Source organism: Xiphophorus hellerii, chromosome 9, assembly GCF_003331165.1.
Source record: "Xiphophorus hellerii strain 12219 chromosome 9, Xiphophorus_hellerii-4.1, whole genome shotgun sequence".
In the NCBI taxonomy this organism is placed as follows: domain Eukaryota; kingdom Metazoa; phylum Chordata; class Actinopteri; order Cyprinodontiformes; family Poeciliidae; genus Xiphophorus; species Xiphophorus hellerii.
The window spans coordinates 14,799,880-14,817,295 of NC_045680.1; the positions used below are offsets into that span (position 1 = coordinate 14,799,880).

General features: G+C 41.5%; 2 protein-coding genes across 6 annotated transcripts in view; both read left to right on the forward strand.

Annotated features, from left to right (window-relative positions):
- Positions 1–13,021, forward strand: part of abl2 (c-abl oncogene 2, non-receptor tyrosine kinase) — a 36,255-nt gene extending 23,234 nt beyond the window's left edge. For all 4 annotated transcript variants that reach the window (XM_032571275.1, XM_032571276.1, XM_032571277.1 and 1 more), the window contains exons 9-11: positions 4,310–4,399; positions 4,631–4,789; positions 7,855–13,021. In XM_032571275.1, the coding sequence (XP_032427166.1) occupies positions 4,310–4,399; positions 4,631–4,789; positions 7,855–9,656 (2,051 nt within the window). In that variant the 3' untranslated portion in view covers positions 9,657–13,021. The remainder of the gene's footprint in view (positions 1–4,309; positions 4,400–4,630; positions 4,790–7,854) is intronic.
- A 1,641-nt stretch (positions 13,022–14,662) lies between these two features.
- osbpl9 (oxysterol binding protein-like 9) overlaps positions 14,663–17,416 on the forward strand; it is a 40,350-nt gene continuing 37,596 nt past the window's right edge. Inside the window, exons 1-2 of one of the 2 annotated variants that reach the window (XM_032571586.1) lie at positions 14,663–14,811; positions 16,925–16,975. In XM_032571586.1, coding sequence (XP_032427477.1) covers positions 14,701–14,811; positions 16,925–16,975 — 162 coding nt within the window. In that variant the 5' untranslated portion in view covers positions 14,663–14,700. The remainder of the gene's footprint in view (positions 14,812–16,924; positions 16,976–17,416) is intronic. The other variant, XM_032571587.1, reaches the window with a different exon arrangement.

Consider the following 17,416-nt stretch of genomic DNA (forward strand, 5'->3'; position numbering starts at 1 on the left):
ATTATATTCTTCGCACATCCCGCTGTGCTGCGCTCTCACTGGGGAGGGGGATGGCTTCCACAGTGGTTGCTCAGAGACACTTATGGCTAACGCTTTCTGACGTTCCCGATAGGGACAGGGCCATATACCTGGATGAGCCGGTGTCAACAGATGGGCTTTTTGGGCAGTCCCTTGATGCAATCCAAGCGAAGTTCGAGCTTAAGAAAAAGCAAACTGAAGCTCTTCGTTGCATCATTCCCAGACGTGACGCTAGGTCCAGGTCCAACATGAGCGCACGCAAGCCGGTGACGACACCGGCACCACCTAAGAGAGCAGCACCCCCCGCAGCTCTGAACACTACAATTTCACAGCCGTTGAAAAAGCATACTCCCCGCCAGTCGGCTTGGAGCAAAGGCCCCCCTCCGGGTTTTCAACGAGATTTGACGTCTCGGAAGAAAAAGCCTCAGTCATCCTAACGACGTGAGACGGCGTGACAACAGAGAGGCATCAGAAGCAGGGAGACCTGATTGCCGCCACTCATTCGTTTATGCGCAAAAGGCATCTTGTTTGTTCTGTTCAGGGTTCCAGCCCCAAGAGGCGCTGCGTTTTCCTAACACAGTCTCCCAAGCACAACACCCCAACGCACATACAATTTGCACTCTCAGCCCCAGGTTTAAGTGGGCTAAATGTTTCTCAAGAAACGAGAGAAAATGTTCTGAATGTTTGTGTAACTGTTCCACATGTTTCAATAAAGAGTGCAATTCCTTTGCCAAAAAATCAAAATCAAAGCACTGTGTGCCACAGCGTGCACAACAGTCAAACGGAGCTACTCCTCTCCATCCCAGCAGAGGGCAGCACCTCCCCAACAGTGCATCAGGTCAGCAGTCTGGCTGCACGCGTACCCTTTTGGCGCGCATGCGCACTTTCCCCATGGATAGAAAGGACCCTTGCTACGGGTTACCGGTTGCAGTTCCGGATAAGACCGCCCAGGTTCCAATCAGTTATAAACACAACTGTGGGGACCGAAGCAGCCAGAGTTCTGAGAGACGAAATAAACACGTTGTTGGCAAAAGGAGCAGTGCGTGTGGTTCCCACTTCGGAAGCAAAAAGAGGTTGGTACAGCCGCTATTTTGTTGTTCCGAAGAAGGGAGGTGGGCTACGTCCCATCCTGGATTTAAGAGTGTTAAACAAGCACCTTCGCAAGTTCAAATTCAAAATGTTGACGCTGAGGCAACTTTTGAACGCAGTCGGCCCAGGCGATTGGTTTGCAACAATCGATCTGACGGATGCTTACTTTCACGTAGCAATACACCCAGAACACAGACGTTTTCTGAGGTTTGCTTTCGAGGGAATAGCGTACGAGTACCTGGTCTTACCCTTCGGTCTGTCTCTTGCCCCTCGCACATTTACGAAAATTGTGGAGACAGCGCTAGCCCCTCTCAGAGAAAAGGGAATTCGCATTCTAGCTTATCTGGACGACTGGGCTTTAATAGCCAGTTCCAGAGAGCAGGCTGCAGACCAGCTGCCGCAGGTGCTGTCCCACATTCAAGCGCTGGGTTTCTCGGTAAACTTTCAAAAAAGTTCACTGAACCCGAGTCAACAGTTCTCATTCCTGGGGCTGGAAATATGCTCCCTGTCAGCTCGAGCTCGTCTCTCAGAGCATCGTGTGACCGCGTTTCATCGATGCCTAGCTCAGTTTCAGTTGGGGTGCAAACTGCGCTTCCAGACTGTCTTGCAGCTGATGGGAATAATGGCCTCCATGATCGCAGTGGTGCCACTCGGACTGTTGAAAATGCGCCCAATACAGCGGTGGACACGCTCTCACCGGCTGTGCACGTCACGGCACCTGCACAGAAGGCTGACGATAACTGCTTCTTGCATGTCAGCCCTTCGCCCATGGAGAGAGCCCGGTCTGCTATACCGTGGGTCTCCAATCGGCAGGGTGTCCTTTCGCAAAGTGTTGTCCACAGATGCCTCTCTGAAGGGGTGGGGGGCAATATGCGATGGCGTTGCGGTGAGGGGGGTCTGGACATTATCCCAATCCAAGCTCCACATAAACTACCTGGAGTTGCGAGCTGTCCTGCTAGCTCTGAGGCATTTTTGCAAGGTTCTGATGAACCAGCATGTTCTGATAAGGACAGACAACACCACTGTGGTGTCCTACATAAACAGACAAGGGGGCACTCATTCACTTCCCTTGCTGAAATTATCTCACAGACTATTGCAGTGGTGCAGCATTCATTTTCTGTCTGTCAAAGCAACTCATATTCCAGGACACCTGAATTTGGGGGCGGATCTGCTGTCAAGGGGAGGCCCACTGGTGAGGGAGTGGAGACTACATCCATCCGTGGTTGTACAGATTTGGCAAAGGTTCGGCAAAGCTTCAGTGGATCTCTTTGCCACCAAAGCCAACACCCACTGTCCCCTATTCTTTTCCATAACGGATCACAGCGCTCCACTGGGAGTGGATGCCCTGGCTCACCCATGGCCCAATGTGCTTCTGTATGCATTTCCCCCAGTGGAAATGATTCTGCCAGTGCTAGAGAGAGTACGCAGATGGGGCCTGTCCTTGATTCTGGTGGCCCCTCGTTGGCCAGCAAAGTCATGGTATGCAGAAATAATCAGCTTGCTGGTAATGAAGCCCTGGAAACTCCCCGCCCGCAGGGATCTCCTCTCCCAGGCAGGGGGGGAAGTATTTCATCCACACCCAGAATTGTGGATGCTACATGCCTACCTGCTGAGAGGTCCAGCTTGTTAGCTAGAGGCCTTCCTTTAGATGTGGTTGCAACCATTCAGAGCTCCAGAGCAGCTTCCACGAGGGGGTTATATGCGTATAAATGGCGTGTTTTTGAACAGTGGTGTCACAGCAAAAACATTTCTCCCTTCCAGTGCTCCATTGTGGATGTTTTGACATTCCTACAGGAGCTAGTGGATAAGGGTCTCTCGTTCTCCACAATTAAAGTTTACTTGGCTTCCATCTCGGCTTGTCATGTTGGTCTTGATGGAGGGACACCAGGTGCTCATCCCCTGGCTGTACGTTTCTTAAAAGGGGTCCGTAGACTGAGACCAGGGATAAAATCTAATGTTCCTTCCTGGAATCTTACTGTGGTCTTGGACGCTCTTTGTAGCACTCCTTTCGAGCCCCTTGAGTTGGTTGATTTGAAATTTCTATCATATAAGACAGCTCTGCTTCTTGCTTTGGCAACTACAAAACGGGTTGGGGACCTGCATGCACTTTCGGTGCACCCCTCTTGTGTTCAGTTTTCAGCTGATGGTTTAAGGGTCACCTTAAGACCAAATGCTGCATATCTCCCTAAGGTGATTCCTTTGGATTACAGCACAATGACCATTGAGCTTTCTAGTTTTTATCCCCCTCCTTTTGCTTCTGAAGAGCAAAGAAGGCTGCATTTTCTGTGCCCAGTGCGTGCACTGAGACTTTACATCAATCGTACTCAGAATGTGCGACTGTGTGATCAGCTGTTTGTGTGTTTTGCCAATCCGGCTAGAGGCAAGGCTCTCTCCAGACAGAGACTCTCTCATTGGGTCGTGGAGGCTATTTCTCTGGCTTACAACAGCAAGGGCCTCCCTTTACCTCATGGTGTGAGAGCACATTCAACCAGAGGTGTAGCGGCATCCTGGGCCCTTTTCAGAGGGGTCCCTGTGAGTGACATCTGTGCTGCAGCCAGCTGGTCTTCACCGCACACTTTTGTTCGGTTTTATCGTCTGGATGTGACAGCCCCTTCTGTGGCTCATTCTGTTCTTTCTGCTGGGTTGGAGGTTTCAAACTAGCTCAGTGCTTTTGTCTTAGGTTTGATGGCTGCTCCGCGGGGCGTGTATATATGTCCCATACTCTATGTGTTGTACCGAGTGAATCGACTGAAAGGGAACGTAATGTTATGCATATAACTACTGTTCCCTGAAGGAGAGGAACGAGGTACAACACCTTTTTTCTGCCCCGCCAGTCAGCCTGGCTCGGTGAAGAGCGGCCATCGAACTGAATAATGACTGTGATGGGGGTGTATTTATATGCAGGCGGGGCCTGCCACCCATCATCACACGTCATTTGCCTTACGGCGTGATTAAAGGTGTCTTCAGTTAGGCCACGCAGGGCGTGATATCCCATACTCTATGTGTTGTACCTCGTTCCTCTCCTTCAGGGAACAGTAGTTATATGCATAACATTACGGTTTACAGAAAATACTGAGTTTAGCAAATACAATCATTATAGTGAAACAATATTTTTGACTACTGCCTTTTTTGTGTCTAATTTTCTACTGCTTATATTGCAGATTTTTTGTATTAAAACCATTTATTGTATCTTTTCTGACAGGCTGGCAGTGGAGTCCTTTAGATCGACCTTCATTTGCAGAGATACACCAGGCCTTTGAGACAATGTTCCATGACTCCAGCATTTCAGAAGGTAATAATCACTTTTTCTCAGTTGCTAATCAATTTCTTAAGCTTAAAACTAGTTAGCTGAAGCCTTAAAGTCATCATATTGATTTGTGTATATACAAAAATCTGATTCCATTAGTGTTTACAGACTATCTCTTTGAGAAATCTGGTGATTGGTCCATATTTTTTCCTGGAGAAAATGTATCAGTAGCAAAAAATGGGCATAAATGTAATCTAATTTCTTTTTTTTTTTCAGAGGTTGCAGAGGAGTTGTGTAAGACGGCGCACTCTGTGAGTCACGACATGCCCCTGTTGCCTTCCAAATCCCGCACACTCCACAAGCACACGGAGAACAAGGAAAACATCGAGGGTGGACTGGACGGCCACTCTGACCACAGCACCCACAGCCACTCAGGTACATCCAGGCATGCCCACGCTCTCCCCACACCACATTATGGTTCTGCAGGTATGCCTGACAACAACGCTGCTGACACGCAGAAGCAGCTGCAGCGCCGCCAAGCACGCCGGCTCAAAAGACAGGCTGTGATTTTTCTCACCAGCTCTTCGCTTTACCCAGAGTCTTTCAGAGCTTCAAAACGCCTTGATGACCAACACTTCCAGTGAAATAAAAAATGTTGTGTTCAAACACACTGTTTTATGGTATCCAATCAACAAAACTACAAATCACATCCTAACATGTAAAAATGTAACATATTTGATAAAATTGGTAAAGATCTGCAATAAAAGAATTGGAAAAGTGCGGAATTGTGTTTTATCCTTGGGATAATGGAGAGGAAAGTGCTTTATGGAAGCTTCTTGTTCTCATTACCCTTTTAGAGCATATTAAATCAAAGCTCCCAGTAAATCTGAGGCAGTTTCTGTCTTACCAGCCTCCTAAAATTTTTGCTAACTTTTTCAGTCTTTTGGGCTGATATGTCTCTGCTGTACCTTAAAGGACTCTCATCTAAATCCTTGTTTAACTGAATGTAAAAATGTAAAAAATCTCCATGGCTTTCCTAAAGTCCCCTACAATCTTTTCTTTGTATATTAAGCAGTTGAACAGCTTTTTTCTTAACAATGATTTGCACACATGTACTGTATATGCTCTGTTAATCTAACTTGATATTTATTTGTATTTGTTGCATTATTTTATTCCTGTTCCTAACCAATGCTTTGTGACTGTAACAAATGTGTTCCAGATAGCACATCTAATATTTAATGTAGATAACTCATTGCTTATGTATTGTATTTAAATAACATTTTGATGATATTTGCATGTTTTTTCTGTTGGCTCATTTATGTGTTAATAACAGCTATTTAATATTCTTCCCTTTTATGCATTTGAGATTGTTTTTATAAAATCAAGTCAAGCACAAAACATGGCAAAAACAAATGCCATGTTTACTCAACCCCAAAATCCTAACACCCATGAATCAACCAAATAGCAAATGATGGTACGAGGAGAATAAGCACAGTAATAAGGATACATTTGCAAGATTTTACCTTTGGTTTTATCTTTCAATAAATGTCAAAAAAAGCTACAAAGTTGTACAGAATGCTGATGCAGAACCTTGGATAGAATCTGTCCACTTCCATTTGAAATCCCGTTTGTCTTTGTGATCCACTTTAAAAATCAGGGGTCTTCCCATTGAGACAGTCTGTCTTCTTGCTAGCAGGGTTGAAAAGGGACAGAGCTAGGTAGTGATTAAGCTAAAAGGACACTCTATATATAAACACACTTGACCTAATATCTCGTAAACAGTTTGTCAGTCCTCTAGCACATATTGACAAATATTTTTCTCATGCTTGTTGGGGAAGATCAAAATATAAAATGTACCCTGGTCCAAAGATAAACTATAATCTGTATAAAAATGCACTTAGAGTTAAGGCCAAGTATTTCAAATAGATTAATAAAAATATGTTAAATGCATGTTGTAAGAAATTTTCACTTGAAATATAATTAATTTGACTGGTTTGAATTTGATATACATTGCACAATTTTTAATTTGATTATCATATAAGAATACATAAATATAAACAGTGTTTTTCATTTTGATTTATGTGCCAATCTATCTATATATAATATATTTCATTTTATTTGCTTGCTTAAAAACTATTAATATCAAAACTACACAATGTTAGAAGCTCGTATACTATCAGCTGCTTCTCTGATTAATTGTTTAGAAAGTCTCTTCTTTAGAAATTGGGGGTTAATGGCTGAGATGAGGGGCAAGGAGTGAAATGGGACTGTTTTGTTTTTGACCAGCATCATCAAGGTTGTGGTTTTAAACTCACAGCTTGTTTTTAGCTGAGAATTTCCCATTAGATTTATTCAGATGTTTTTCTTGTATCATAAAGTCAAATACACTAATCGTCATCAATGAGTTTGCATTTATAAGTCACTACACCTCATTAACTCATCACTTTGTTCAGTTAGACCTTCACAAAGACAAATACTTCTCTTAAAGGGTTGCTTCACAACAATTGTTGCATTCTGTGAAGCATTACAACACAATACTTCCTTTTATTCTTGTTTTGAAACAGATGCTGCATTTATTGATATCATGTAACCAAAAGTGGAAAATATGATCCTACCACTGAAGTAAGAATCTCAGTTTATGGGGTTTGGAACCATAGTTAACATCCGCTTCTTCTCCATTATTATGAAAACTTCTCTTGATTACTACCTATCCCTGCTGATTTAGTAGTACATTTGCATCACTTTATGCAGCAGTTGAATGGAATAACCCAGAATTTTAGAGCACTATTTGTTGCTGTTAGGCTATAACTATCATTGTAAACCACTGATTATCTTACAAATGCTTTTGATTGTCACATTTAATCACTTGACATGAACCACAAACTATACTTAAAAATTTAGGTCAGTATCACTCATTAATGAGCACCACCGCTGTTTGTGACTGGTTCTCCAAAATAATTGCTTATGTAATGTAGGATGATTCATAGTATTTGTATTAATGTAACAGAATTATTTTGAATCTGCTTTAACCATGTAGTTGACAATGTTTCTGTAAATATAACGGCCACATCTTGCAGTTTCCTTTTACATTATCTGACTCATTTCCTGGCTAAGGCAATTGTTCTCCACTCTGTGCTTGCATAAAGGTCAGCGAATACTGCTGCCCTTTGGAAATGTTGGATCAGAATAACTCATCCATCAGATTTAAATTTTTTCAGGATTTAATTTGAGGATGTTTAATTTATAATGTGTTATGCGAACAATCTGTAAATCATTGAATTGGTGTACATGCAAGCTGGCGTTGATTCATAATTTCCATTCACTCTTCTGCCATGCTTTTTATTTGCTCATGAGTCCCAGAGGAGGAAAGAAAAGCTTTTCCCTAAGCTAATATGAGTGACATTAATGTATAGACATCGACTAAAATAACTTCCCATTTCTTCTTTCTTCAATCACATATGTATGAGATTGTAATTTATTTGTTTCCCCTTCCTCCTCAGGTTGGACTTCTTTGTTCGGAGGGGACGGCCGATCAAGCAGCTCCCCAGCTCTCCCAAGAAAGCAGCAACCTCGAGATAAATCTCCCAGCAGCCTCTTGGAGGATGCGCAGGACATCGGCACATTCACACGAGACCGCAAAACTGGCTTCTTTAGCTCCTTCATTAAAAAGAAGTCTACCTCCTCTTCCTCCTCATCCTCGTCGCCGTCTTCCCAGGTGCAACAGAACCTTCCCACACCTCCTAAGAGGAGCAGTTCCTTCCGGGAGATGGAGACGCAGCCTCACAAGAAATATGAACCCACAGCCGACTTCAGTGCACCTCCGCCCTTGCCCCAGTCGGACAGTTTAGGGGGCTTCTCTGCCTCTCCCTCTCACTCCCATGGGGAGGCCACCCAGTCCCAGTCTCGCTGCTGTGGGGCTGCTTTCGGACAGAAACCTTCCGCCGGGGGCCTTGGTTCTCAGCTGACGAGCGGCAGCAGCTGGAGTGGACTGGCTGGCTTCTTCACCCCCAGACTCATCAAAAAGACCCTGGGGCTTCGTACTGGAAAAACAGCCTCTTCAGATGAGAGTGGTATAGTTGGAGGACCGAAACCTTTCCCTAGGTCGAATTCTACCTCCTCGATGTCATCTGGGCTGCCGGACCTGGAGCGCATGGCTCTGACTTTACCGAGGAACCGCAGCGCAAAGCCGCCTCTGGAGAGAACTGCCTCCACAACATCTCAGCCGGAGAACGGGGCCGCTCGTCCCTCCGAAAATTTGTTGAGGAGGATGGATGAGGGAACCGCGCAGATCAGGGATAGGCCAAAAGCCAAGCTACTACCCCGGGGTACTGCTGTAGGGGTGAGGGCACCTGGGGTCGGGGGGGAGGTCGGGGAATCAGAAAGTCTGTCTCGGGTGAGAGACAGCAGAGAGGAAGGTGGAGGGCTGGACAGGCAGCAGAGTTGGTCGTCTCCTTCCAAGAACTCCACCTCAACTCATAACCACAAAGTCCCGGTCCTCATCTCCCCGACGCTGAAGCACAGCCCAGCCGATGTGCACCTGGTCGGGCTGGACTCTCAGGGGAATCGCTTCAAGCTGCTGTCTGAGCACCAAGGCGAGCGGGACAGGCCAAGGCTGGTAAAACCCCGCTGCGCTCCTCCTCCTCCCCCGACTCTACGTGGTCTGCAGCAGTCCTACAGCTGTGACAGCGAGGACCAGGTCAGTGGAGCCCCTGTGGAAGTGAACGGAGACGCAGTAAAAGGTCAGAGGTCAGGGCGAATGTCAGGAGGAGCAACAACAGGTAGACCATCAGTGCCACCGCCACAAGTGCCTCCTGCTTCTTCATCCTCCTCCTGTCCTGCGAGCACCAACACGACTCCCACCAAAATGGCCAACGGAGCTGCTACCACCGCCGCCTCCTCCTCTTCACAAACAGCACCATCTGCTGGCTCCAAAGTGGCACTGCGGCGAACCAGGCAGCAGGTGGAGAGGGTGCCCCTGGAGAGGGCTAGCCGCGAAGCCCTGCTGGAGTGCGCTGAGAGCCTCAGCAGCGTGCTCAGCTCCAGCTCCGACAGCCCCTCCAGCAGCCAGGTTCTGGACGCCGGCCACCAGCTGCTGGACTGCTGCTCAGGTTATGTGGACTGCATCCCTCAAATGAGGAACAAATTTGCCTTCCGAGAGGCAGTGGGCAAGCTGGAGTTGAGCCTGCAGGAACTGAGGGCCTCTTCTTCTGGAGGCGGGGGCCTGAGCAGTGTGGGGTCCAACACTGTGCTGGACAACCTGCACAACTGTATCAAAGAGATTAGCGACGTAGTACAGAGGTAGCCACTGTGATCACACAAACCACCACCTCTACTACCAGGCAAATCACTTACAGTATATTCCGATTTTGTTTTTTGTTTTTTTTTTTGTTTCTGGTTCAGCTATTTGGGGCACAGATTGAAATAAGTCTCTACAGTACCTCACAAAATTCACTACAAAACATGTTTTTATTGTTTACAGAAACCTGTTTCCTAAAATGCCAGTGTGGTCACTAAGTTGTTGCTCTTAGCTGTACATATTTTGAGAAATATTTCACTAAACTAAATGTGGTTCAAGTCACACTTTGCAATGTTTTGCTACAAGTTTTTATTTGGCCAAAGAAAGCCTCTTTGTTACCTGAATGAGTGTATGAGCTGTGTGTGTCGTCAGCCAACCGGGTGGGGAAGAACTCACCCTGCTTATCTGTTGCATACTTAGAACAGACAGGGATGGTTGAGGGCAGTCTTAAACTCATTGTTTCATAAGTATGTGGACCATCAGCTGGATGTATTGTTTCACAGTGAGAAATTGTGTGACCATAAGCCATTTTTCTAAAGCCATTGGGAATGTAAGGATGTGGAACCAGCATCAGGATTCAGTAGCATTCAAAACTTGGGGTGTCAAATTTAGTGTTTTCTTTATCATTTTTCAGCTCTATTTACATTTCAATCAGTAGCCAGGATTTTGGGGGATTTTTTCCAACGTGTCATAACTTTTCAGAACAACTGAAGGGACACTTACTTTATGCTCTAATCTAAGCAGGTCAAAATACAGACCAAAAAAATAAAGTATGTCCTGATACACATACAGATCCCAGTGATTTAAGATTACGCATTTCCCCAGACATAATATCAGCCTGGTTCTTCTGCTAATATGAGTGATATCTTTAAAAGAACAGTACATTTCATCAGTAGTAATTGATTTACTCACTAATGACAGACAGGATACTGAAGTCTGATCCGTTTTGTGTCCCAGAGGCTGCTCCACCTAGAAGTTAAGGTAATGAAATATTTTTGACAAACCGTCACTTGAAACACTCATAGCACATCTTTTGTTTATAAAGATATATCTGGCCCGATACATACAGGTACAGTTCTTTACAAAAGCTTGCTATTTTCATTTGGAGCAGTTTGCTAACATAGTAGCCTAATTTCCTGTTTTTATATGTCTCTTTCTTAACTGGGCTGGTAACAAATTCCAGTTTACAGAGGAAGTATTTTTCTGTACTTCTCAACTCAATGCTTTGCTTTAGACATCATAAATGTTAGGGACTGTGTTTCAGCTGCTCTCTACTAAACTGTCTTTATGCCGAAGTTAACTTTGGATGCACAGCAGTCATGTGGCATAGGCAGAATGAGGGTGGAGCAGCAAATGATATAAAAGGTAAAAACACTGGGATTGTTGGTATGTTGAATCAAAAACATAATGTCCACATAAAACTGTGCATATGAAAACAGGCATAGCTCACTATTTTCTGAAGACTGTAGATCGACAGCTATCAACAGTTGAGTTTCTTTGGGGAATCCTAATATAGATCATTTAAAAATCACTGAGACAGGTAGAATATCTGAGATTGGATTGGGACTATAAAGGAAATCCCGTATTCATTATTTAACCATTATGACTGAATGTAACTGAGGTTTAGATGGTGACAAATCCTGAACATCCCTGAAATATTTCAATAATTTTTTTTTTTAATTTTCTTTATATTCAGATCACATAATAGTTGGGAGGTGGAAAGCACAGGATGGCAGCAGGTTGACCTGGACGTGTTTTCTTTAAGTGTCCTTCACAGGATGGGCAGTGTTGGATTCCCTGTAGCCTTGTAGGGCCCCAGTGCCTCAGATTATTTAATGAGTGCAGAGACCTACTTTACACCTGTCACACAGGACTGAACTCTCACCAGACTAAACTGCAGTACGTCTTTAGCACATGAGCGACACATGGATTTATTTGACTTGGAGAGAGAAATGCTTTTTAGAATGTATGAATTTTAACTAAATTATTTTTGTTCAAAGCACAGGCATATTTTGAGAGGAAAATTATGGAGATTTTTCATTTATTTCTTCAGATTTAAAGAGTATGTGTGTCGATGGCTTAAAGAGAAATGTTGTGAGAGATCTCTTTGAATGTATTAACCCTCTTTCCTGAACCTGATAAAATGTTTGACTTTTGTCTTTATTTTCCTACAGTGCCATGTTTCTTTTACACTTGCAGGCCCATACTCCTAATTATGACCAGTCTGAAGACAGCTGCTCTGTTTTTAATGAACACTCACAGCACACACACATACTTCACTTCTAACAGTTTTCTAACATGATTTGGTTTTGTTGCTTCGGTTCTCACCTTGATGTACACTGGAAAAGCCCTCACCAGTTGAGTAACAAATGGCAAATAAATACAACTGAATCTATAAGCACCGAGCTGCATAACTCTAAATACTTTTCAGTAAACCTTAATTGTATTTTATGAGTTTCATTCTAATCCACCCATATCTTTGGGGAAATAGGATACTTTATGATAAAACTTTCATTTCTATTCACTGTGCGTTTTAAATAACATTTTTCATCATTTTTGGTGCCTTTTTGTAGGGGAAAAAATATGTAAAGGACACGATGATTGCAGCAAATCACAGCATATGTCTGCTCTTCCATTATGAATTATAATTAGATCATCACTACATTTAATTTTATTACTAAATGGTCAGATGCAAACTGGGAACCAAAAGGTGCTCTTTTTGTTACAAACACTTTTAATGACGCTGCATAAACAAATGATACACACAACCATGCTGCACTAAACCCAAACTGCTGTTTTTGTCTCAATCTGAATATCCAAATTTGAATATGTATCAATATATTTCTGAATGACTGCCATTCTGGCTCGCTTTGCGTCCGTTACTTTGTTTTGTGGTGTCACCATGGAGCAGATTTTCTAAAAAGGCCTTATTGAAAATAGTCTGTTCATGATGTTTTTTTTTCCTTCAGATCCTACATGTTTAAATCTCTATATTTTTCCTATCCGACCACTACAATTCCGCTAATTGTCATCATCTGTTTTTATCTGTTGATCTTTTATGCAGTGTGTCTTTTCTTTTCTCCTGTCTTCTCTGTTTTTGGGATTTATCTCTAAAAGGCGTGCGTTCACATCATTATACCAAAGGCCACGTCTTCAGTTGGATGAGTGCAATGTAAAATTAACACAAAAACACCAGAGTGGAATATGTGAATCTAAACAGGGATAAAATGTCAGATGTTAACATGACTTTTTTATTGTACAAAAATATATTTTGTGTTTTTTTTTATTTTATTTAATGCTCACATTATATTACTGTGAAGTTCTGCTTATCAGTGTTAAGCCTATTGTAAATAATAAAGATATTGATGAATGCTGTTGTATTTTTCCTTTAAAATGTATTCAGACTGAGCTCTTTTAAAAGCAAAACATAAAATTTTACAGTTTAACAAATTCTGTATGCTTAAATGTTATAGGTTAAAGAAGTAGAGAGATTTATCAAAAACAAAATTAGCACCAGTAATTACGATACCTATACGCCATATTCTTGAAATTCCTATTTCAATTAAATGATATAGATTATAATTATCCCAATGGGATTGATCTGCAGATAGCTGTAGCAGCAGACATGAAATAAGATGCAATTTACAAAATACTACATCAATGCATTATTACTGCTATTTTAAAGGCACTATAAAGAGTGGTCAGCGTCAGGTTGTCTGCTTATTTAAAGTCACAATGGAAGATGGGGAAAATCAGTGCTGGAGTTCAAACTGAGACTATCTTATTTTAGCCATAATTAGCCCAGACTAGCATCAACCAGAACCTAAATGAAAGACAAAAAACATATCTTTACATACAGCACTCTGCACCAGCTCTGGTGCAATTAATTTCAAGTAAAAAGCCTTGAAATAAATTAATAAATTTGTGTTATTGCAGTAGAATCACCTCACATTGATCAAACTAGAGAGGGTGTCCCTAGTTTAGTAAAAATAGTAATTACAAAAATGTATCACAATTACAACACTTACAAGCACCCTAAAAATCACAATAAAAGTGAATCTTTTTCAAACTTACTATCATAAACATAAATTTTTCAAATCATTTCTAGAAATTGAACTCACCAGGTGAAAACTAACATTTTCAACTGTAGAGATGCAATGTGGCTCTAGACGAATAAGCGGAAAAGCACATTAATCCCCACTGTACAATGGTGGAAAGTCAGTGGAAGAAAAATTCAAGTAAACACATAGTGGCTACTGCCTGTATAAAGTAAATGGATTTTCAGCAGGATATAGTATACACAGACAAATCAATACAGAAATGATTCATTGAACCAAAACCGCTTACTAACTTAAATCTTATGGAAAGCCTGCACTATGTGATTTATAGTTCTATGATTCCAGAAAACCTCCAAAATTCTGAAATGCAATATTATTTTAAATTAAGGCTAAAACCCATTTGCTTAAAGTCATATTAATAAAAAATAGAACTTCATTTTAGTCTGCATTGAAACTTTTCATTACTTCTCTTTAGCTTACCACTGCAATCTAATGTTTTGGTCTGTTTATCATGTTGTGTTTATATTATGTAAAGCACTTTGAATTGCCTCATTGCTCAAATGTGATATAGAAATAAACTTGACTAGTGAAATCATTAAGGTAATAAGCAGATATCTTAATGTGCAATTCCCCCACTGAATTAATGTTTGCAAATTTTCTAAATCTACTATACGTGATTATGTTTTTGCAATAAAACGTGAATTTGTTTCAATGCTTTTTACTCATTTTTTGCCAAAGTCAATCTGAAAATGTAATCAAAGTTTATCATCGCTGCTTCAAAGTATTTCAGAACATGCAAGTTAAAGTTAAAGTTTGATTTGTAATTAAGAGCTATATAGCTCTACATACTTTTATTGAAATGTGGAAACAAGTGAGTTATCCCTGGGGATAATAAAGAAGTATCATCATCATAATCATCGTCACCCTCCTCTTCCTCAGCATCCTGGCCCTCACCATATGCGGCTCCGCCCCAATCGTAGCCTGTTGTAAAGATGGCGTCCATCATGGAGGGGCCGCTAAGCAAGTGGACTAACGTCATGAAAGGCTGGCAGTACCGGTGGTTTGTTTTGGACTACAATGCCGGGCTCCTGTCGTACTACACGGTATGTTCAATTCCACCGCTCGGTAACGGTTAGAGTGGCCGGCCGACGGTTAAACATGTCGCTGGCTGTTGAACAGAAGTGAGACAAGGCCTTATGTTTGTCAGGAGTTGGGAGTATCAGCTGGCTTGCAGAGGCGGGTCTATCTGATGACTGAAACGGTCGTTGGCTAATAGCAGTGAGCTTTGAGGAGCAACTGACGAGTAATGTCGAGCGTTTGGTTGTTACTTCCGCTAATGCAGCTGGTTAACAGGGCTAACAGCAGGAAGGCAGGCAGTAATAAAATCATTGCCAGAGTCATTTAGTAATAATAAGGCTGGTGAAGAGGTATCTGTTCTCAATAATTAGTTAAAAGTCCAACACTCACTGGTTTGGAAATATTCTTTTGTTATTTTAATAAAGACTTCTATGTTTAACGACTAAGACGGTGGGAGGAGAGGCTAGTTAGTTTCTGATCAGTTTCATTTCAGTGCGCTTATTGTTTAGATTTAAGTTTCATAATTTCAGATCACGTCAGAGTTGTTAACCGATTAGTTGTCAGATTTGTCCTTGCCGCTCAGAAAGTTCCTTATGTAGCCTTTTGTCTTCTGTACACCGAGAACCACATTGGCTTCAAGAAGTACACTGAATACATAAAGATATAAACTACTGCATGGCAGAAATGAGGGCAAACCAATTTGACAAAAAAGAAAAAGCCAGGTTAAACTTTATATTTAGGAAAATAACACTACAGATTAGAAACTAAGGGTTATTAGTGGCTTGACGTCTAAAGAAAATATTACAGCCAAATGTGATGATCTGTTGCTTAAAAAAAGGAATAAATATTGGGTGTACATACAGATAAATATATTGTTTCCTTGGCTTTTACTTTATTTAATCTAATGTGGAGTTTATTGGGTGATATTTTAATTGACAAGTTTATCTGTCTACATTCAAGATGCCATTTGGTATAGAGATTTTGAATTGGGTTACATTTTAATTTCATAGTAAATAGGACCACAAACATTTTTAGAGATCTTAAGGTGACCTAATTAAGTTCATTTAAAAGAAAAATGCAACAGTTATCTTTGATTCTACTAAAACAATGTAACATTCATGATTATAGTTGACAGTGTCATGTACAGCTAATTTATTTGGACCTGCATCAATTGCTTCCATGCATTCTTATGCTATTTTATAACATTATAATTTGGTCATGTCAGTTGTATTAAATTATTTTAATGAATGCTGAATAGTCATTCCCAACAATAGTCCTCTTTTCTTTTTTTTGCTTGAGTCACCTCAAACAAAAATGTTGTAGTGTCAAGAAAACGTTTGAGCATTTTTATTTATCATCCTTTCTTGAAAATGTCTCAGGAATTGAACAGGTTCTCTCAGGTGAACCTCAGCTTTCATTGATGACGTTGTTTACAGTTATGCACATCTTTACCCAAAGAATGTTTGTTTACTGTTTGTACTTTGCTTTTTGACAATAATGTGAACAAATCAGGAGTTAGAGTAGCTACAGTATGCAGTAAAAATGTGAAGCGTCATATTCAGTGTCTTCTATTCATTTACCTCACTTACTGTAACTGCAGACTTCAAATTTCAGTGTAAATAATGTCTAGTGCTGTCTAGAGAAAATTTGACTTTTATTGCATTGGGAAACACTTCCAGAGTGAACAATCATAATGAAAACATAACAAAGGTTATCTTAGTAATAATTAATGGTGGCCTTTTTATTTTGATGACACTTTGTTGACACAAATACTTGCTTTTGAAGAATGAACTATCTATTTTGAGCAAGTGATTCACTTTTGCAGATTATCAATTAGGTCTTGAAGTGTGTGCTAATTGTTTTGAGAAAAGCACTAGCTGTTTTGTAAATGTTAATACTGATGTGATAAATGCACCAAAGCAACTGAGAAAAACGATTATACGATTTTAAACCATTGGAGTGGTATGAAGGAAAATGTTCATGCCTATTTGAAACAAGAGAGCCTTAGTATAGCTTACAAGCAGTCCATTTGAATGAACAAACCCAAGCAGTTAATCAGGTTTGAGCATCTGTTAATGGAATCTAAAATTGTGCAGTTTTTGTCCGATGCAGTAAGTTGTTTTTGTTCTTGTTTTACAGTCTAAGGACAAAATGATGCGAGGATCCAGAAGAGGCTGTGTGCGACTCAGAGTAAGATCCTCAAAGTCTTTTTGCTTTTGGCTGATGGTTTTTCTGTCTCTGCATGTTAGACTGCACTTTCCACTATATAGATTTATTAATAAAAACAAAACAAAAAAAACATGCTTTGTGCATCAGGAAAAAAAACACAGTTCAGAGAGCTATTTCCTAAAAGCAGGATTCAGAAATCCAGGATAAGAGATAAAGCCAGGCTTGACAAAACATAAGTTCATCCTGTCTCGTTTCAGGAAGGTCAAACCTGGCTCAGGGGGTGTGACTATGTCAAGCCTGGTTTAAGTGAGTCAGGTGAATATGTGTCCACAGTTCTATTTCATCCCTACTGACCGCCAGAGGCGGTGCTTCAAGCACTGAATGATCATTCTTGCGCATGCGCAGGTCGAGTACTAATGACAACAAAGTCACCTGTGACCTGCCGGGGACCCACGTGACTCT